The 19,938-nt window shown below is 54.2% G+C and overlaps 2 protein-coding genes across 4 annotated transcripts in view; both read right to left on the bottom strand.

Annotated features, from left to right (window-relative positions):
* Positions 1-166: 166 nt before the first annotated feature.
* ZNF414 (zinc finger protein 414) lies at positions 167-7,287 on the bottom strand. 3 transcript variants are annotated; one of them, XM_039857625.1, is made up of 8 exons: positions 7,129-7,287; positions 6,092-6,404; positions 5,656-5,763; positions 5,450-5,555; positions 4,596-4,939; positions 4,466-4,516; positions 3,865-4,038; positions 167-303 (listed from the first exon to the last, which is right to left on the bottom strand). In XM_039857625.1, the coding sequence occupies exons 1-8, from the start codon at positions 7,129-7,131 to the stop codon at positions 278-280; spliced, it is 1,125 nt and encodes a 374-aa protein (XP_039713559.1). In that variant the 5' UTR covers positions 7,132-7,287; the 3' UTR covers positions 167-277. The 3 variants fall into 3 exon arrangements, with proteins under 3 accessions (XP_039713559.1, XP_039713548.1, XP_039713537.1); XM_039857614.1 differs by lacking the exon at positions 167-303 and adding an exon at positions 3,588-3,771; XM_039857603.1 differs by lacking the exon at positions 167-303 and having other exon boundaries at positions 3,591-4,038.
* Positions 7,288-9,837: 2,550 nt separating this feature from the next.
* Positions 9,838-19,938, bottom strand: part of MYO1F (myosin IF) — a 31,391-nt gene continuing 21,290 nt past the window's right edge. Inside the window, exons 18-28 of the mRNA XM_039857515.1 lie at positions 19,410-19,508; positions 19,169-19,313; positions 14,540-14,654; positions 14,277-14,446; positions 13,425-13,570; positions 12,913-13,059; positions 12,570-12,718; positions 12,015-12,098; positions 11,240-11,435; positions 10,979-11,148; positions 9,838-10,289 (exon numbers count right to left, since the gene is read on the bottom strand). Of these exons, the coding sequence (XP_039713449.1) occupies positions 10,213-10,289; positions 10,979-11,148; positions 11,240-11,435; positions 12,015-12,098; positions 12,570-12,718; positions 12,913-13,059; positions 13,425-13,570; positions 14,277-14,446; positions 14,540-14,654; positions 19,169-19,313; positions 19,410-19,508 (1,498 nt within the window). The 3' untranslated portion in view covers positions 9,838-10,212. The remainder of the gene's footprint in view (positions 10,290-10,978; positions 11,149-11,239; positions 11,436-12,014; positions 12,099-12,569; positions 12,719-12,912; positions 13,060-13,424; positions 13,571-14,276; positions 14,447-14,539; positions 14,655-19,168; positions 19,314-19,409; positions 19,509-19,938) is intronic.

Raw genomic sequence — 19,938 nt, 5'->3', positions numbered from 1 at the left:
ACCCAGTAGGAGAGTGCAGAGCCCTGATTCTCAGTTTAGCCATGCCCTGGGGTTGCCTGAGGCGTTTACGAGGAGGTGGTCCCAGAAATTCTGACTTAGTTGCTATGGGGTGTGGCCTGAACCTGGGGGTGTCTTAGACACTTGTGGGGCAATTTTAAGGTACAGCTAAGCTGAGAAGTACTGGTGCCCATCAGTCCCCCTCAGTCCCTGTTTTAAGGTGCAGGGTCTGCCTCCGGTCCGTGGTAGGATTCAGGTGCTGCAACATCCCAGGTGATGCTCATACTGCTGGTCCGAGGGTCACACCTGAAGTAGTAAGGACACAGAAGTTCCAGAAAGATCCAGGTGAGACAGGGAAGGAGGCTCTTGTCTTGAGCTCTTTTTGCCTGCCCTGCCACGAAGTCCACAGGCAGCACAATCGGAAGTGACTGCCTGTTGATGTGTCTGCTTTAAGAGTACAGCCTGAGGATTCTGGAGCCTCTGTGCCTGTGCATCCTGTCCCTGCACAGACAAACATGGATCCTGAGTCACATTTCCAGACAGGGTCTCGGAAGGCCAGGGATGATGAGGTCTGGGTCCTATCTGGGTCTCTGGCACTAGACAGCACAGGCTGGTCATAGGCTGGCTGACTCAGTATTTGGTGAGGGAATAAAAGAACAAGGGCTGATTGGCTGAGAGCATACAGTCGGCGCTCAATCAAGGTAAGCTAAAGGACTGAATGACAACTAGTGACTCCCCAGGCTCTGGGCAGGCCACTTGGTGTGGACACCCCTAGCCTGGAACTTGGAGTTTAAAGGGTTCCTCCCTGGTGGAACCCCTGCCAGCATGGAGGGTCGTGTGCTCCCTGTTCCCCTTTGTGTGTTGGCACCATCCTGGAGGCTCCCCGCTGGGGCCTCGCTGAGTGGCCTTGAACATGGACAGAGGGCTGTACTTGGAGCTGTGAACCAGAAGCGGGGAGAACTGAGCGCTGGCCAGAGTCTGACTTGGTGCCTTGAGGGTGTGTGTGGGGGTTTGTTGGGGCAAGTGTCTGGAAATGTGTGATAGGAGGGGGGCCAAAGCTGAGAGCTGCAGCTGGCGCACACCTGGTCCCTGTGCGCAGTAGCCAGAGGCAGTGCACCCGACTGCCCTAATCCAGGGGGATGGGGTGGGGGGACGGTGGCCCGGGCAGCCACATGAAGCACCAGGAGGACTGAGCATGTGGGTGGCTGATCCTGGAGCCATAGAGTGTGCAGAGGAGTTGGGAGCCCGGGATGGGCATGCTCGGGCTGTGGCATCCTTCACCTCCTGTCTCCCAGTTCTGGGTGGGGGTAACCCAGCAGGCATATGCCAGTATCAGAACTGGTGCTGGATAACTGCCGGGTGGTGGACAGGCACCTGGCCAGCCACACATGGAATGAAGCCTCCTGGAGTGGCTCAGTCTCTTCAATGAGAACCTGCAGTCTCTGGCCCGCCTGCCCGCGTTGGGACAGCTGCTCAAGGTGGGTGCCTGCCAGGATGTGCAGGCCCCTCTCATTCTCCCTCAGTCTGACACTCCTGGGCACTCTGCTGTGCAGGCTGGGGCCCTAAGAGGACTCAGCTTTCAGGCATCCTGAAGTCGGGGTGGGGGTGGTTTGTACCTTGGCCAGAGGGAGGACAGGGGCTGTGGGTACCTAGAAGGGACACCGGGAGCAGTAATGATTCCCAGGCGAGAAGACAAAAGTGGGATATGAATTGGCAGGAGGGAGGAAGGAGGTAGTTTTTGGAGTGGGCAGGATCCCCAGGCCAGGTGACTTAGCTCCCTAGGCCTCAGCGCAGAGCTTCAGCTGACTCCAGGGCAGTGGAGGCTGTGGACCCCTTATTCTCCTGGGAGGGGTGGCTGCATCTACATGGGTCATAGGGTGGAGGTGGGAGTGTACCTGGACCAAGATGTTGGCCCTGGGTCTCTGAAAGGTCCTGACAGACTGGGAAATGTCATGGCCTGGATTTGGGGGTGGCTGAGGGACCCTGGTACCCTGGAGATTGGTTGGGGATGTGGGGGAAGGGGACCATTAAACCCTGCCCCTGGAGATGCAGGAATGCCTGAGACTAGGGCCTGATTTCCCAGGACATTTAGGGGCCTTGGAAGTGTGAGAAAAGGGGAAAGAGCCCTTGGGGCCCAGCTGCCTGGGTTTTCTCATGGGTACTAACTGTGCTTAGCTTCCAGGGTGGTATGGAATCAGAGTGGTTTGGAACTAGTCCTGGCTAGAGTCCGGGCTGTCAGCTTACCCTCATAGTTTCGCTTTATCTGTAAAACAGGCCACTAGAAGCTGTTACAACTCCTCCCCAGGTCCTTGAGAAGGTCCAGGAAGCCATGGCTTGGTGACCGGAGGGATATGAATCACTTCCAAACATTGCTTAAACCCCATCCCTCTCTCCCCAGTCCTTTGAATCCTTATGAGGACTCCAGGGCTGATCATCATGACATCCATTTGAAGGACTAGGAAAGTGAGATGCAGGAGGGCTGAGTCTTCCCCAGGGTCACACAGTCATGATTCCAAGCCTTCTGGCTGAAGAGGGTAGCTCAGGGGGCCCTAGAGCCCCATTCCCATCTGGTCCCACAGCTGGTGCTGAATAATAACCACCTAAGCAGGGGCCTGGAGGTGCTAGCTCAGGTGCATTCTCACAGGATGTCTGTGTGGCCTTGGGTGGTGGTGGGGAGATTTAAATGGGGCCTTGTGGGCTATGAGAACAGGATCTTCATCCATAGTTGTGTGGAGACACTGAAAGGTACTAGGTGGGGGTGGGGCAGGGCACAATCAGAAGAGACCCCTATTTCCAGGAGTGTTCAGAGTGGAAGAGCAAGACGGGATTGCTTTGAGTGCCCCAGGAAGGAGAGAGGGTTGAGGCCTGGGCTAGAGGACCATGGGGCTGGAAGAGCGCAAGATACAGAAGGTAAACCCAGCCTGAGGGGTGGCTACCAACAACACATGGGATTTCCATACCCAGGAGGCCTGGCCTGCTCGGTTCTGAAAGCAGGGCTGAGACAGCAGTGTGGCACCCGAGTCTGGCCCTGGTCCAGGCCTGACTTCCCATGAAGGAAGGGAAGAGGACCAGGATAGGGGAGTGGTAAGGAGGAAAGAAGCCCAGGCTATCCAGGGCTGACCTTGACCCACGCTCTTCCTCAGAGCTAGGGCAGGGGGAGAAACGAGGACAAGGACGAGGCCTGAGTCTCAGCCTGCCACAGACTGCCCAGCTCTGGGGACCTTGCATTACCTTCTGAGAGGGCTGCCCCACAACCCTGTGACCTCCCTGTGGGTCAGCACTGGCCTCAGCACCTGGGAGACTCCAGCTGGGCCAGTCGCAGCATTTTCTCAGCACCAGCCTCCAAGCCTGTCGTCCCCACTGATTCCTGGGACTTATAAAAAAGTAAAACTGGGAAATTCCATCCCATCTAGCTTCTGGAAGTGGCAGGACAGGACAGTGGGCACTGGTGGTACTGAGCTGGAGACCTGTTCCCAGTGTTGAGGTGACAGGGAAGGGGAACAGTGACAGCTCCCTCCCAGTGGTAAGTGCCCAGGACTGCTTAGACCAGCCCACTGCATATCAGAGGGCAAGGGACCAAGACACAGCACAGGCCAGTTCATCGCGCCTTTTTTATTGTCCCCAGCCCCATCCATCTCAGGCCCCCCTAAAATTACAAAACTACCCACACCTCACAGCCCCACCCCCTAAGCGGCGGGGTTCAGAGCGGCGAGAAAACTGGACACTCCCCCTCTGACAGCAGCGGCGACACCTTGGGTGCAAGCAGTGCCGGGTCTGGGTGGGGCAGAGGAAGGGGCGCCTGAGCCTTGGCCCTGCCCTTCGCCTCAGGGCCCCTGCCTTTCCCACCCGCGCGCTCCCAGGCCTTACCCGCCGGCGCGTCGGAACGCGGCAGCCCGGGCGCCGGGGCCGCGGGGGCGACGGGGCGGTGATCCTCCAGGTGCAGGGTCATGGCGGGCCGCGAGGCCGTGGAGAAGGCGCACTGCATGCACGAGTAGCGGCCGCGCGTGTGATCCCACACGATGCGGCTCGAGACCGCGTGCCCTGCGGGCAGGCGGGACCCCGTCAGTCCCCGGCCCCAGCCCGGAGGACCGGTCCAGCCTCGAGGACGGTGGACATGGGCGAGGGCGGCTTGGACCTTTCCCCACCTCCCGATCAGCTCCTGGACACCGAGGGTCTGGTCTGGCTGATTCGTTTTCCCTGGGTGTGCTCCCCCCTGAATTGGAGGCACTGAACTTGACTTTTCCGTGTCCCCCACTCCCATCCTCGGAACCACCGTAGGGAGAACTCGTGAACTGGGTGCGAGCTTTACACGGAAACGCCGGCGCAGATGAAGGCGCGAGGGCCGGTAATTTTTAAGGCAAAATCCTGTATTTGGGGCTGGCACTGCTGCCTCCCAGTATCTCTTGGGCCCGGCAGGGCGCAGGACAGCAACCCCCTCCATCCCGCCCTGGTGGTCACCTGCACGCACCTGAGGGCGCGTCGGAGCCGCCCTGGGGTCTTCGCGGGCTGCCGCCCGCACCTGCAGTAAATACGCGGGTTAAGGTCAGAAATCGTCACGAGCCTAGCCCACCCTCTGGCGGCTCTGCCACCACACTCACCTTGGCTCTTTTTCCAGACTGCGGCGCTGGAGGCAGGCGGCCCGGGCGCGGCGGCCAGGAAGGGGCGCAGGCGTGGGGGGCTTAGGCCAAAGGGCGCGGGGTTCAAGTAGGGCAGGAAGGGCCCGGTGGGGGTAGGGGCGGGGGTCGTGTAGGGCTCGAGCAGCGGGAACGACAGGCCCGGCGCCGACGCGGGGTCGGACTCCGGGGGGCGCTCGGGCGCGGGTGGCTCCTTGTCGAGGGCAGGGGGTGGCGGCTGGGCTGGGCTCTGCGCATGCTCGGCGCAAACATGCAGATGCTTGAAGAGCGAGCGGTGCGTGCGGAAGCGCAGGAGGCAGTTCTCACACCTGGGGGCGGGCACAGGGCTGGGTCTCCTGGGGGACCAGGGAGGGGCCTATCTGATGCCACTTGGCGACCTGCCCCGCGAGCGTGGTAAGGAAGCCCGGGCCCAAATCACAGATTCCCCACCTGGGGGGAGGAGCTTGCCCTAAGCGCCCCCCCTACTGTGGCCGCGACCCTTCCGGACCCGTCCGGGTCGGAGCCCTGGGAAAACGAGGAAGAAGTCTCAATTTTGACTTAGGTGGTCAGCTTTCCTTTAGGGAGGTATGAATTGGGCGGAACCACCCCCACGTAAGCCCCACCCCTTCCGCGTCTCTGGGACTCGCTCCAGCTACGTCTCTTCTTGGGCAGGTAAGGGCTGGACTTGCCCCAGGCCACTCCCACTTCCAGACCCAACCCCCGACTAGGAAGGGGAGAGGCCTGGACCCTAGGTACTGGCTATTACACGAGAGGTGAGCAGAGCTGCCTGAAGCCGGGTCACCGGGTACCAGAGGAAGTTGGGATGGTCAGAGTCTCACTTGAAATAGCGATTGGGTTTGTAGTGCAGCTTGCTGTGTGCCACCAGTTCCTGCATGCTGGGGAAGGTCTCAGTGCAGCTCAGGGAGGAACAGCGAAACAGCTTGCCTGGCAAGGCAGGGTTGGAGGGCAAAGGAGTGCAGTAGGGTGACCAAGGTCAGCCTACCTCCCACCCTAACCTGCCTCCCACCACCTACCCTGGCCCTACCTTCCAGAGACTGTGTGGGTGGGCAGTGGGTACGGAGATGCTGTGCCAGGTCTCGAACACTGGGGAAACTGAGGCAGCAGCCAGGGCTGGAGCAGGGTATCTGCTTTCCTGTAGGATGCACACAGCTGGGTCACCTGTACCTTCCCCACCCACACTGTCCACGGCTCTGTCCCAGAGGCATAAACGAGGCTGGGATTATCCTATGATTTCCTACTGGGGCCTTTACCCTCTGCCTCCTCTATCAGACTGGGCTGCCAAGTGGCAGGAGACGAATTGGCCTGGCTTATCATTGTAGTCACAGCCTGGCACACAGTAAACTCGTGCTCAGTAAACAGTAATTCCTTCTAGATAAGCCTCAAGTCTGGAGATACTCTGCACTCCTCACTGCTATTGTTCCGGGGCCTGTGACCCCACAGAAGGCCCCATCACAGGTCACCTGGTAGTGGGCGTCGTCTGGGAAGCCGCAGATCCTCGCTGGTCCCGGAGACTGTGCTGGTCGGGCCAAGGCTGGTTCCAGGGCCAGGCTGGACACCATCTGGGACTGGGGAGGCACCCTGCTGGGTCCCTCCAAGCCCTTCTCGGTCCCACACTGGGGGGGTGGCTGCCCGGTCAGGGCCTGGCTCCTCCCCCATGGAGAAGGAGGTGGCTGCAGCAGCCACAACCGGGGACAAGACTTCCTTATCAGCCTCACTGGAGCTGGGCTCTGCAGTGGCCGGCATGTCCGGGCTGGGCCCTGAGGGTTCCTTCTCCTGGTAGAAGAAAGGTAGGGAGAACCCTTCTGGTCCCAGGTTCTGCTAGGACCAGCCAGAGGAACCCTTCCCACCCCGCCAAGACCATTGGGCATTCCTGAAGTAGCGAATGCCCCAGAGATATCGCCCAGTCGGCCCCCATCCTAAAGAGTCACCATCAAGAGAGGGCAGGAGATGAGGGCCGATTGTGCTCCTGCCTCTGTCTCCATTCCCAGGCTAGGAGGTGGGCGTGTCCCAAATGCAGAAGAGGCCGTCTGTCAGGAATAGCTCCAGTGAATGGAGCATCTCCTCCTCCCAACCTGGGAAGGTGGGAGGCCCCCTATGCGACAGGGTCGTGGCCTACAGGGGGTGGGCAGGATAAAGGTTATGAAGGCGGGGATTTGAACAGGGCGTGGCTAGAAAGATTCTGGAGAGGCCAGAAGTGGGCGAGTGGATTGTTTGAGAACGGAGATATATATTACTGCCGGGCTTAAGCCGTGCAAGCAAACTTGGAGGTGCTAGGGACGCGGATGGATAAGGGTCAAGGGCGGAGTCCCAGCCCTGTGGGCGTGGCCTAGTCGAAGCAGGGCCCAGAAGTAGGGGGTTGGGCGCTCGCCGAATGACAGCTAGTGGCGGCGAGTGCCCGGATGTGGGGGCGGGGCCGACCAGAGGGTGTGTGTGTGCGCGACAGGGCCGCTCCCCGCCAGTCCCCGCTGGCTGGCCGCACCCACGCCGTCACGCTCACCATCCTCGGCCTGGCTCAGCCTCTTGTTCCCGCGGCTCGGGCGGCTTTAGCTGAGGCTGCGGCGACTCCCTGGGCAGCTGTGAGCTCGCGCTCACGTCGGCGCCATTTTCCGCCTCCCCACTCTCGCGAGAAGTGGGGCGAGCCCTGCGTACCGCGTTCCGCGAGGGGGCGGGGCCTGAGATCCTCCTGGACAACAGAACAAATCCCGGGGGCGGAGTTGCAAACCCAGGGCAGTCGTAGGGTCGACCTTTAATAGAGTCTGTGCTGAAATCCGGGATTAAAATGTTTCCTGGCCTATGTTTTCGTCTGCAAAATGGGCATCTTCATCCCCTTCTATCCTGTCACCAGCCCTCGAAAGGCGATAAACAGTGGTTCTACTTTTTGAAGAGGTCGTGTTGAGTGGGCAGCCTTTTTAGAAGGAAATTGACAGTAGTCGTCAAAATTTTCAGTGCACTTAGTTCTGAAGTTGGAGTGGGTCCGTTGTGATAGCCAAAGGCGGAAAGCGAGCTAACTGTCCATCTGGAGAGATGTGTTTCCAGGATGGCGCACTGGGTGTACCAGTGTGGAATGAGTCACCTGTCCAACATATTGTGTGCTAGGTTCTGGGGAACCAGAGATGAACAGTACAAACATCTGTGACCTCAGAGGCTGCTCAAATAATAAAACGGGGAAACACAACAACAAATGTAGAAAAGAGTACAAGGTTATATTAAAAATAAATAAACAGAAGGACATGATACTGCTGGGTCAGGGAAGCCTCTCTGTGAGGTGACTTCTGAGCTATTGCTTGACAGGAAAAGAGTGAGCCAATGGAAGGTCATGAGGCTAGAGCATTCTGGAAAGGGTGGATAACTAATGCAATTGTTCTGAGGTGGAGAGGAACGTGTCTTTTTCAAGGTCGGTCATGCAGGGCCTTGTGAACCGTGGAGAGAGGAGTGTCATTCTAGACATTAATGAATTTTAAGCACGGGGAGGTACACCATCTGATCCCTGGCTTTCATTTGGGAAATGGGCTATTGGGGGACGAAGTGAACATTTGATCTCAGATCTCCATAATATATTATTTAACCATTCAAGAGGTATTCATTGAGTTCTAAGCAAGTGTAGACTTTATGTGTAATGTATTTCCATCTGTGCACATAAGGTGCACCTTATGTGTTTTTTTTTTGGTACCTATGTGCTTTTACATGCAGAGAATACCATTAAGAGACATTAAAAATTGGGGAGACAGATTTTTGAGTGAAGAAGAGACAGATTTCACACTTCTGTGCAGTTTTAATTAAAAAACCTTTGGTTATCTTTAATACAGTTAAAAAGTCGTAAAAACAGATCATTTTGATGGAGGGTGGAGAGGTGTGTGTGTGCAGGAGAGGTTGGTGCAATATAGGGAAGGATGGGGTGAGGCCTCAGAAAGGATAGGGACCCAAAGAACGGAGAGGAGGGGGCAGACTTGAGACATTTTGTAAGAGTCAACAGGATGTGGGGCTGAGTGGGTGGGGCAAAAGTGACTGAGGTTTGCAGATGCTGTAACCTAAATGTGAGAAGTTATTCGAATATGTCAAACCCACTCCCTTCTTCATACTGAGTAACCCGCCCAAACCTCATCTATCCATCCTATCCAGAAGGCCCTACTTCCTGCATGTGTGATGCTCGCCATGGTAGCTTTATCCCCAAGTGCCAGGAGCTAGGGTGGGGTAGCCTGCAGGGTGAGTTTGAGGGCTGAGGAGATGGAAGCCCTGATTTCCTCTTCAGCACAAGGAAATGCCCAGCTGATGAGGTCAGTGGTTCATGTCGGTCGTCCTCCCTGCCCTCTCCCATCTTTATATCTAAGTCTTACAGCGAGTGATGCACACAATGATGGTTGGGCAGCAGAGTGAGAAAATCAGAGATGGGAACCGGGGACATTCAAGGGACTGGGTAAATGCTTTTGTATGACAACTAATAAAAAGGTTGCTGAGACTCAGTTGCAACCTTGTTTTGTTTTTTTTTTTGCCAGCTACTCTCAGCTTCCCCAGGTAGGTGCAGAAGAGAGAGGGTGCGGATCCTGCAGAAAGCTCTGCTGGACAGTCGCCCCTGTCCCTTCTCTGGTTCACTTTGACCCCTCTAGTCTCTCAGACTGGCTTACTCTTTGAGGGGCTGAGCAGAGAGGGGGTATCCATCTGGAAAGCTAGGATCCTTAGGCTCTGACCATAGTAGGACTCCCAGACAGTTTCTGCAGCACCTGCATGGAATTCTCAAAGGCTCAGACTCCAGCATGGGTTTGGAGACAATTTGGGAAACCACTAGCCAGGCTGACCCCTTGACCTGTGACCATAAGTGCAGAAAGCCAGGGCCCTCAAATGTCAGAACCAGTCCTGACCCCAGGTGAGTGAGGGCTAAGAATGCACAGACATGAGGTGGGGGACAGGGGCCAGAGGTGTCTCAGGATGGATTGTGGGGGGCCATGCGGGACCTGCCTCCTTCCTCAGGGTCCAGTTGGGTCCCAGATGGGTTTGGGGGCTGCAGCTTCAGATCTGATAGGACCCACCAGACCATTTTCTATAGGAAAGCTGGCATGCAGCTTCTGGAAGTTGGCAAGTGAGACAAACTCAAGCTTTTTAAGGCTCGGCTCTGTGGAATCTTGGGTAAGTGACTCAAACTCTGACTCTTTATTTTTCCACCTGTAAAATGGGGCATTTGCTGCTCCTACATCACAAGGTTCTGAGAAGGTTGATACTTTGACCCAGCAAACATTTATTGCTTCAGTAAAGAGAGAAGGAGGGAGGTCATGCTTGTCAAGGCCCCCCAACTATGCCCCACCCTTTGCTGACAGGACATGCCTCATTTTGTACTCATAAGGCAGCTGGGAGGTAGGCTCTGCTGTTAGCCCTGTGTAAAACAAAAGGAAGGTGGTGTGACATGGGACAGTCCAGGGCTCAGGGGTGGCTGCAGGTGACTCCCAGACCCACCCAGGGCCTGGGCTGGGCTAGGCTGGAGGCCACCAGACTACACCTTCTGGCCAATGCAGCCAAGGGAAACGAGACCCCCTGCTGGCCGGGCCTGGCTCCCTAGAAGGTAGGAGGATAGAATTTTGGGCCCCCCCACTCAGATCTTCTCCACGTAGTTTCCTGGGAAGAGGCCCTCCTGGCCATGCAGCCGGCCTTTCCACCAGCCCGAGGAATCTATGGGAGAGAAGAGAGTGTGAGGTGGCACCCAGGCCACCCCGGAGAAAACCTTCAAGCTGGCTCAGTGTCTGTTTTATGCATTTCCACTGGTCTGGCATAAGGCAGAGGCTTAAAAGAGAGTGATGGAAGGAAGGGAGGGAGGGAGGGACACACACATGGTTTTTCCTTGTCACTGGCTCACTGTTATTTTCTAGACTACTCTCTTGCATTCTTCCTTCATCCATGATCTGCTTCAGGCCCCTCCCTGCAATACCCATAGTGGTCCCAGGGACGACTTCAATGGGGCTCCCCTACTCACCTGCAGAGGGTGCTGTTGAGTTCAAGGCCCCTCTGGGGCAGCCAGGGACTAAGGTAAAGAAGGCGGCTTCCGCCATCCAGATATGCCCCATATCCTACTCACAAGAGGTCTCTAAGATTCTGCTATTAGCACTATGTTTGACAGGTGACAAAAATGAGGCCGGGATACTAGATGTGATTCAGTGAGGCCAGGCTCCTAGGTGGCTTAGGAGGCAACTCCAGACCCAAGCCCTCTAGCCTGTGCAGCCACTGGCTCAGAAGAGGCTATTTCTATTGGAGCCTGAAAACTAGCTGGCTACTTCTGTCATCCCATGGGAAGATGTGCGGTAATGGGGGGCTGCCTGGTATCAGGGTTCTGACTTCTCCCACTTCTGTCCCAGCACGCGCACCTTCCATGAGGATCTCTATGACCTCATTCACGTTGAAGCTCAGCTCATCCACATCTTGTCCCACATACTGGTACAGTGCCCGGCACCGTGGGCCATGTGTCCGTGGCTGGGGCTTGGGTCGGCCCACACCAGGCACTGGCCGCTGCCCAATGCTGCGCTTCCTCTGCATCCTGTGGGCACAGGGAGGGGGGCGCTCATCACAGCCCTAGATACTTCCTCACAGCTCCCCATCTCCTAGGGCTGCCCTCCCACCCCACCTACCCAGCCACTCCTTGATCTGGCACATTGAGGAATTCTGTGTTATGCTCCGAGGGGGGCCGTGCCCGAGGGCGTCTGCTGGCCCTCAGGGCTGAAGATGGAGGGCCTCGGGGAGGCCGCTGGGAGCCCCCTCCAGATGTGATCTCCAGGGGCAGAAGGCCCCCTCTAGCAGAGGGGGGCACCCCGTTGCGGTCCAGACCTGTGGTTGGAGCAAGGATGGAGGCATTTATCATGGTGATGCTAGGAGTATTTGGGGAGGACTTGACTAAAAGTTCCCAGTCTGAGGGAGGAGGCAGCCACACTCTCAATCCAGTAGGGTGACTAGACCAGAAGGAGGGACCCAGGGGCCAGGAGGGATCAGAGAGAGGTTCTGCAGGAGCAGTCTTTCCCCCAACCCCATTCTGTAGGAACGCTTTTGTGGATGGGTCTTGGAGGAAGAATAGGAGCTCAAGTGGAGTGGGAATTTTGGAGACAGGCAGAGCAAACAGCCCCAGCAAAGGCCTGGAGGTTTTGACAAATTTGGCAAGTTGGGAAAATGTGATGTAGCTTGCCTGACAGGAGTGTAAGATGGGAGAGAAGAGGTCAGTGGTTAGCTGGGGTTGGGATTCTGAAGGGCTTTGAATACCAAACTAAGTTTAGCTGTTACTCTGTGGGAGATCGGGAGTTACGGAGAGTTCTGGTCAACTCTGCTTATTAGACTGTTTGATAGGTGGACTGGCTTTGGTCATGGAGCCCACAAGAGGCAAGAGAAGACACTTAGTGGGGGTCATCTCCTCACCTCTGGGGGGCGCAGGGGCTGCCCGGGAAGGTGCCTGGGCCGACCTTCGAGGTTTACCCTGGGCCATTCCTTTCCGTGTAGGCTCTGTAAAGGAAAATGGAAAGGATACAGGATTTGAGTGGTGGCCAGACCAGACCAGGCTCTTGGCCCTGCCCATATGTCCAGTCCACTCCTCCCCAGGCCCCGCCCCCCTCAGGCTCACTGTCTCAGTCCTGATTGGCCCGCCCTCTGGGACTCCGCCTGCCTGCCCTCATTTCCTGGGTCACCCCACCTGTGACTCTGCGTCCTCACCCCCCACCCCGGCCCCCCTATTTATCGGCTAGCTCTCGGGCTTCTTCTCTGGCCACGCCCCTCCACGTTGCTCGCCCAGTCACTGGTCACTTCGCTGGCCCTACCCTCTCCATGGCTACCTCTTTTGTCTCTCTCTCTAGACACGCCCCTTCACAGCCCTCACCCACTTTCGGCCAGCATCACTGGCTCCGCCCCTTCAACATTGATTGGTCCCCTCGCTGGCCCGCCTCTTTGGCACCACCCCCTGGTTCTGCGCGGACTCACTGGAACTTTTGGGCAGCCCATCACCCACGCTGACCGTGAGGGCCCGGCTGCTAGCCTTAAGTAGGGCCACGTCGCCGGAGCCCCGGGAGAAAGTGACGCTGCGGGTGCCACCTCCGCCCCAGCCCTCCTTCTTCACCCGGAACTGTAGTCTGTGGAGAGAAGAGAAAGCTTTTGGGGCGCTCGCCTCCCAAGCGGAGATGTGTGTTACCTCCCCATCCTATCCTTGCTAGGCCGGGCACTGGTGGATGGCAGGGCAGAAGGGAATTTCGGCGGGACCGTGGGGTGGGGAGAGGGTGCTATGCCTAGACCAGTTCGAGGATGGTGGTGGTGAGGGGAGGCGTACGTGTCGCTGAAGGTGAGGGGCAAGGGCCTCCGTGCTGCCTCCTCAAAGCGCTTGCACAGAAGGCTGACAAACTCAGTCTTAAAGATGCTCTCCAGAAAGCTGTCCGTTGTGTCTTCTTGGAGGATGAAGAAGTCGTCCTGCCGCGTACTGGGGGCGGGAGGAAAGGCAGTTGAGAGTGGCAAGACTGACACGTGAGATGCAACAAGGGAAGGTCAGGTAAGGGGCAAGCGAAGAGTTACACGGGACGGGGGAACCGGGAAAAGTGGAGCTGGGGAAGATGGTAATACAGAAGGGCCAGGTGAAGAGTCGGATGAGGGGACAAGTGCTGTTGGCAAATAAGGATCGTGAGTGTGAGGGCGGGTGAAGGTGACAGGTAGGGCTAAGAGAGGGTTACAGATATAGCGGCAAGTAAGAATGTCAGAGTTACAGATGGGGTAACAGTATGAAGAGAACTGAGGTTGACAAGGGGGAAGGCAAGGGTGACTGTGGGGCAGGTGAGTGCCTGGACTCACCTGAGGGAGACTCCTCTCAGGGCCTGGAGCTCCACCTTCTTCTTGAGGACCTCACGCACTTGGCCCTTCTCGGGTCCCTTCTTCACCTTTTCTCGCCCAATCACATACACACACTTGGGCGTCAGGATCAAGTCCCTCTTGATGGGCTATGAGGATGCAGTACCAGAGAGGCTGATGGCAGGAGCCCTGGGCATGGGCAGCCTGGTCCTAGGGGATCAACCCCAGGCAGAGGGGTGGTGCTGGCAGGTCAGGTGAAGGACAGGTGAGGGTATCCCTCCACGCAAAGGTATATGAGTAGTTACATTATATAATAGGTTAAAGCAGAGTCTATTGGCTAGAAGGGTGTCTGGGGCAGGGAACAGGTACAGGATAGATGAAGGTAGACCTGCTGGACATGGGTGCCCAGGCCAGATGAGCACAGGTGTATCTAGGCCAGGTGAAGGTGTGTCTAACTGACAGGTCTATCTAGACTTGGTGAGGGTATACCTACCTAATGGATAGGTGTGTGCAGGATAAATGAGGGTGGCCCTGTGGTCAATGCTTCTGGGTGAGGTGAATGTGTAATTGTGGACAGATGTGTCTGGCCAGGTGAAGATGCATCTGATAGACAAGTATGCCTGGGCTACATAAGGTCATATTTGATGGACAGATATATCTATGTTAGTGGAGCGTATACCTGTGGGCAGGTGTGCCCCAGCCAGGCGAGTGTGTACCTGTGATGAGGCAGGTGTATCTAGGATAGGTGAATATATACCTGTGGACAGATGTATCTGGGCCAGGTGAGGGTGTACCTCTGGGTGGGGTGCCAGGCTGAGGCCAGGGTCCTAGACGTACCCACTTGCTAGTGCCTACCTTGAAGCGGCGGTCGTACTTGGTGACTGAGTCGGCAAAGTCCACGCGTTCCCTCTTGCCCAGGAACTGACGCAGCTCTGGCCGCTCCTCCAGCCCCAGGTAGTCCCCGACAAAGTTCCGATTGATGCTATTCCGTCTCCGCTCCTTCTTGTTCAGCAGGATGTTGGAAGCTGTGGGGCCACAGGGTGGGAGGCAGAGGTCGTGGCCTGGCTCTTCCAGGTCCATTTGTCTCCACCCTGAGCCTCCCACCTACTGCCTCTCACCTTCTTCCCGCATCTCCTCATACTTCCGTACTGCCACGTGGCGCCGCCAGGCCTTCTGGATGGTACGGGCAAAGCCATCGAACTTGCGCTCTCGCATTTCCTCCAGAAGGAAGAGCTGAGCAAGAGAAAGGGGTGGTGGGTCCTGGCATCTCCCCAGGGCCACAGTCTCCGGTTTCCCCCTAGCCCACCCCACCCACATGCTCTTGCTCACGGGCACCTGCACACATGCTGTCACACTACGGTCAAAAATTTCTTCCTCCAAATGACAGGACCCACGATTTTCTCCCAGTATGTGACACAGGTCCTGCATCAATTATAACTGTGGGTTGTCTTGCAGGGTTTGAATCTCAGCTCTGCCTCTTACTAGCTTTGAGGTCTTGCCAGAAATGGTATAACATCACGGTTTCTCACACTTAATTAAGCTATGACATGCCTTTCATGTGAGATGCACTCCAATTTCAGAGATGTTAGAAATGTGAATCAATGTGCATTTTAGAAAACCAATAAGATACTGTAAATATGAACCTCTGATGTACAGGGCTGTGATGCGACTGGCAACCGTGTGGTTGTGTAGTATACAACCCGCACAGCTAGATGTGGTGGTCCTGGAAAGGAAGCTTTTGCAGAAATCAGACTTTTGAGTTTTAAGAGTCTTGATCCAGAGAAGGCTTAGGGAATAAACTATGTCAGACTAAGACAGTCGAAATGCCACGGAAGATGTCCGTTTATTTGGAATAATAATAGGTGAACATATCAAGGAGAAGAACCCACTGAATATGAAACGTTATACATGTACAGTAATAAAAACAATGGGTGCTGGTCAAAGACTAGAACAATCCATTGGAAAAGGACAGGTGGCTGGGAAACATCCGAATTCAAACAGCAATTTAGTGATAAAAGGGACAGCATTGTCAGTTATCGAAGATGGGAGATATTATTGAAAATAAAACTGGGCTTTATTTAGAAAAATAACCCTTTACTCGGATTTCTCAAATACGCAAATACCACATCACTGCTCAAAGCCTGGCTGCCCATTTTGCTGACCAATATGGTGGACATCTCCCAGAAACCCCAGGGTTTCTTGCACGGACTAAAAGAATTCTGCAGATACTTGGTTCAAATGCACTTTAAAAATATATCTTGAAGGGCTTTTAAAGCTTTGGGTTTCAGCATTGTAGTTTCATAGGTTGCAGGGATCGTGTGGTTTACATATGTATTCTTTTGTTTCTCTGACACTCGATGGTTGGTGTGTGTGAAGTATGTCTGAGTAATGCCTCCTATAGTGTATCTGGAGGGCCTGTAAGTGCATTCTGTGGTTTGCTGAGGGGGGCAGGTATGAATAAAGGGAGACCAGCCTGCAGAACTGAGAGTGAGCCACTCAATCAGGAACCCTCTCCCCCTTAGCTGTTCAGGGCAAATGGGATTTCTGCCCAGTGAAGAGGATTCGTTTTCAGTTTGGGAAATGGACCTTCCTATCTGTAGAATTTGAAATGCTATCTCCTTCATGCTGCAGAGGGTGAGGGGAGGTGTGTTTAAGGTGGGTGAGACAGGACCAAAATCTGAGCTTATCCTGGGGGACTGGGTTGAATAAGTCCCCCCCACCCCCCGGCTCCACACCACCACCACCCAATTCATGTCTATCCGGAACCTGTGAATGTGATCTCATTAGGAAAGTGGGTCTTTGCAGCTATAACACGTTAAAATGGGTTAACACTGGAGTAGGGTGGGCTCTAAATCCAATATACCTGGTATCCTTATAAGAAGGAAATTGGGACCCAGACACACAACAGAGAAGACCCTGTGGTGACAGAGGCAGAGACTACAGTGACGCAGCTATAAATGGATGGCTGGCAACCACCAGGAAAGGCAAGGAAGGATTCTTTCCTGGATTCAAGCCCTCAGAGGGAGGATGGCCCTGTGACACCTTGATTTCAGATTTCTAACCTCCAGAAACGTGAGAAAATAAATTTCTTTTGGGTTAAGCCATCCATTTTGTGGTACTTTGTTACAGCAGCCACAGGAAACTAACATACCTGGGATAATGAGCAGTGGAGGCCAACAGGTGTATAACACATTCAAAGTGTATAACACATTCAAGGATATTTACAAGAATTAATCCAACTGAGAATCATCTCAACATAAGTGCATTTGTGGTTGAGAAAGGCTGCAACTTCATTAGGTTCATTTAATCCCTTGACCAATTTTTGATACAGCGTAGTTAAACTTTTTATGTTTTTTTTTCTATTTTCATTTTACTAAAATTATCCTCATCAGAATCCCCTTTTCCTGAGTAAATATTGTCTTTTTTTCCTTATAAAAATGTCCCGCCAAACTTTTACCTTAGTGAATTTTATTATTTCCAGCCAAATTCATCTTCCCTACCTCGAAATGTGTTGACTGCAATTTTTGTCAAAATTTGATTTTACCTCCTATAGTCTTAGCCAGAAATAGCTTTATTTTGTCTGTTTTTTTTTTCCAGTGTCAATTTTTATCTATTTCTTTCAGAGTCAGATTATACAGCCTGTCAGTAACTGACAAGATGGATTCTCTTTCTCTCCGCCGCCCATCCTGCTATTTTTCTTCCCCCTCCCTCTCTCCATTTTTTCTTATCTGTTACAAATCGAATGATTTCAGGTATAGTTTTAGCCATGGGCAATTTTGGTTTGTGATAAGTTTTGATCAGTAACAATAGCTACTTTGCAATTCCAGATTTTTTACTTCTCAGAGCCAAATGCATCCACAGGGAAAAGCTCTAGGAGGTAGATGCAGACAAATTTGGGGAACAAAGGTTCTCAACCTCTCAGGAGAGACTATTTTTGTAGCTGTGAAATCTCCAGAGTCTCCACCCCTCTGTGCTGTTTTTACTTTGGTGAGAGAACAGGTGACTTGTACATTATAGTAGCGTCAAGGGAATGAATCCTCTCAGCAATCTCTTGGCTGTTGTCTTCGAATCCCCTGAGGTGCTAAGTGTGGGTGCCATGATTATGCCGGTGGCGGTGATGAGACACCCAGCTGGTCCTGGCCCAGTCCCCACCCAGCATACCTATCCTTGCTGGTCCAGCTTGTCCCTGGCTGGGGAACCTAAGATTCACCTGAGAGTCTGGTGAACTAATACAGCTCTTTGAGACTGTCATCTCCCTGTTTATTTTCCAACCTCACATAGAAGCAGGTGGCCAGACAGGCCCTTAGGGTGTTCTCTGCCCTAATTTTTTGTTCTTTTTATCACTGTTGCTTTTCTAAAAACTTCCCCCCGGCTTTATTTTTTATTTTATTTATTATTTATTTTTTTCAATTATTTTTTTATCATTTTATTATTTATTATTTATGCCTACAGCACTTGGTCTTCCTAGGTGGTCTCCCATCCAAGTACTCACCAGGCCCAACTCTGCTTAGCTTCTTAGATCAGACATCGGGCTTGTTCAGGGTGGCATGGCCATAAGACCATGCAAACCCAGGACCTTCTGCATGTAAAGCAGACGGGCTAACCGCTACACTATGGAACCACGTTCTTCCTTCCTTCCTTCCTCCCTCCCTCCCTCCCTCCCTTCTCCTTCCTCCCTTCCTCCTTCCTTCCTTCCTTCCTTCCTTCCTTCCTTCCTTCCTTCCTTCCTTCCTTCCTTCCTTCCCTCCTCCTCCTCCCTCCTCCCTTCCTTCCTTCCTTCCTTCCCCCAGCTTTATTGAGATGTAATTAACATGTAACACTGTGTAAGTTTGAAGTGTACATGAGTTGGTTAGATACATGCGTATATACATTGCAAAATGATTACCACTATAGGTTAGCTAACACCTCCATCGCCTCATATATTTACCATTCTTTGGTGTGGTGAGAATTTGGAGATCTACTCTCTTAGCAACTTTTGAGTATTTAATACAACACCGTTGACTATAGTCACCGAGCTATAGGTGAGATCCCCAAGACCTATTTGACATTGTTGCTTTGTTTGTTTTATCCCTGAAAGCAGAGGCAGCATAAGGTTGGTGGTGCTTCCGGCCTTTTGATAAAAGGCTAAGCGCCGATGGTAGCAGCTGGAGGGATTGTTCCAGGTTGGAAAATGTGGGATGAGGTTTGCCTTTGATGTGTCAGGGCCTGAGGCTGGTCTTGGAATAAGAAATAGAAAGTTGCCACTTTGCCAGGAGTTTCCGGAGCAGGGACTCAATGCGTTCGTGACTGAAGGAACAGGATAGGAGAAAGGAAAGAAAGAAGGAAATGAGAAAGGAAAACAAAGGAAGAAAGTAGAAAGGGGAAAGGAATGGAACTAAAAAGGAAGGAGACAAGGGACAAAAAAGGCATTCCCAATAAGCGTGAGTCCTATTCCTGCTAAGGGGCTTGTCAGCACAGGCAGCCATGTGTTTCTCCACCTGCTTCCTGGCCACCAAGGACTGTCCAGCTAATTTAGGTTTTTCTGATCATCTACTACGTGCTAGGCACTGTTCGGAAGACTTCCTGTTTTATATAATCCTCACCCTCGTCCTGCAGGGTGGCTATTACTCACCCCATTTTCCAAATGGAGAAACTGAGGCTTGGAGGGGTGAGGAAATATGTGCAAGGTCACACAGTGGCCCGAAGAGCAAGACCTGAGCCCCTGCAGGTGACGCAGGTGTCTGTCTCTCTTTTCCACATACACTTACCGATTCGGGGTTCTTGACGAAGACCTTGGTGCTCCCCATCTGGTACTGGTCTGGCTCCATGTTGACAGCTCGCAGCAGGTGCTGGACCCCCTGACGCTCATCCCCCCGCCACTGTGGCCACGTCTGGGGGGTCAGAATGGCGTACCTGGAGGCAGAGGGTTAGGAGGGTTGGAGCAGATGGTGCAGGCGGAGGTCATTCTGCGAGGTGGTGGTTAGGGCCAGGAGCAGCAGGGCACCTCACCTCTGCAGGAACTTGGCGAACTGGCGACGGTAGGCGAAGCCCGCCCGGCGTACCCTGATGTTCTCCTTCAGGCCCAGGTACTCCACCTGGTGCTTGACCCTGGAGGGAGGACGGCCTGAGTCCCCTGATGGGGGCCTCACCAGTCCTAGGAGTGGGAGGGGGCTCTGCTGCTGGTAGTTCGGGGTCTGGGAGTTCTGAGGTCTGGGGAGGGGGTGTTCAGCACTGGTCCCAGGGAGTCATTTCTGTGGGATCAGGGCATAGGTTCTGGGGGGTTGGTCTCTGTGTTAGTTCTATGGTCAAGGTCACTTCTAGGTTGGGTCCTAGGGACTGTGAGGGAGACTGTGCTAGTCCCTGGGTCATCCTCCAGTCAGTCTGGGGCCATCCCTGGAGTCTGAGGTGGTCTTGATCAGTTCTAGGTTTAATCCTGAGCCCCGAGGGCCTTTGATCTGGTCCTAGAGGTTAACCTGGGTCAGTCCTGCAGTGGGTCACGCAACCCCAAGAGGGTTCTGGAGGGAGGGTCAGTCTGGGG

Source organism: Pteropus medius, unplaced genomic scaffold (genome assembly GCF_902729225.1).
Source record: "Pteropus medius unplaced genomic scaffold, Ma_sr-lr_union100, whole genome shotgun sequence".
Lineage (NCBI taxonomy): Eukaryota > Metazoa > Chordata > Mammalia > Chiroptera > Pteropodidae > Pteropus > Pteropus medius.
Note: the sequence above shows the minus strand (reverse complement) of the source record. Positions and strands in the feature narration are given on the sequence as shown.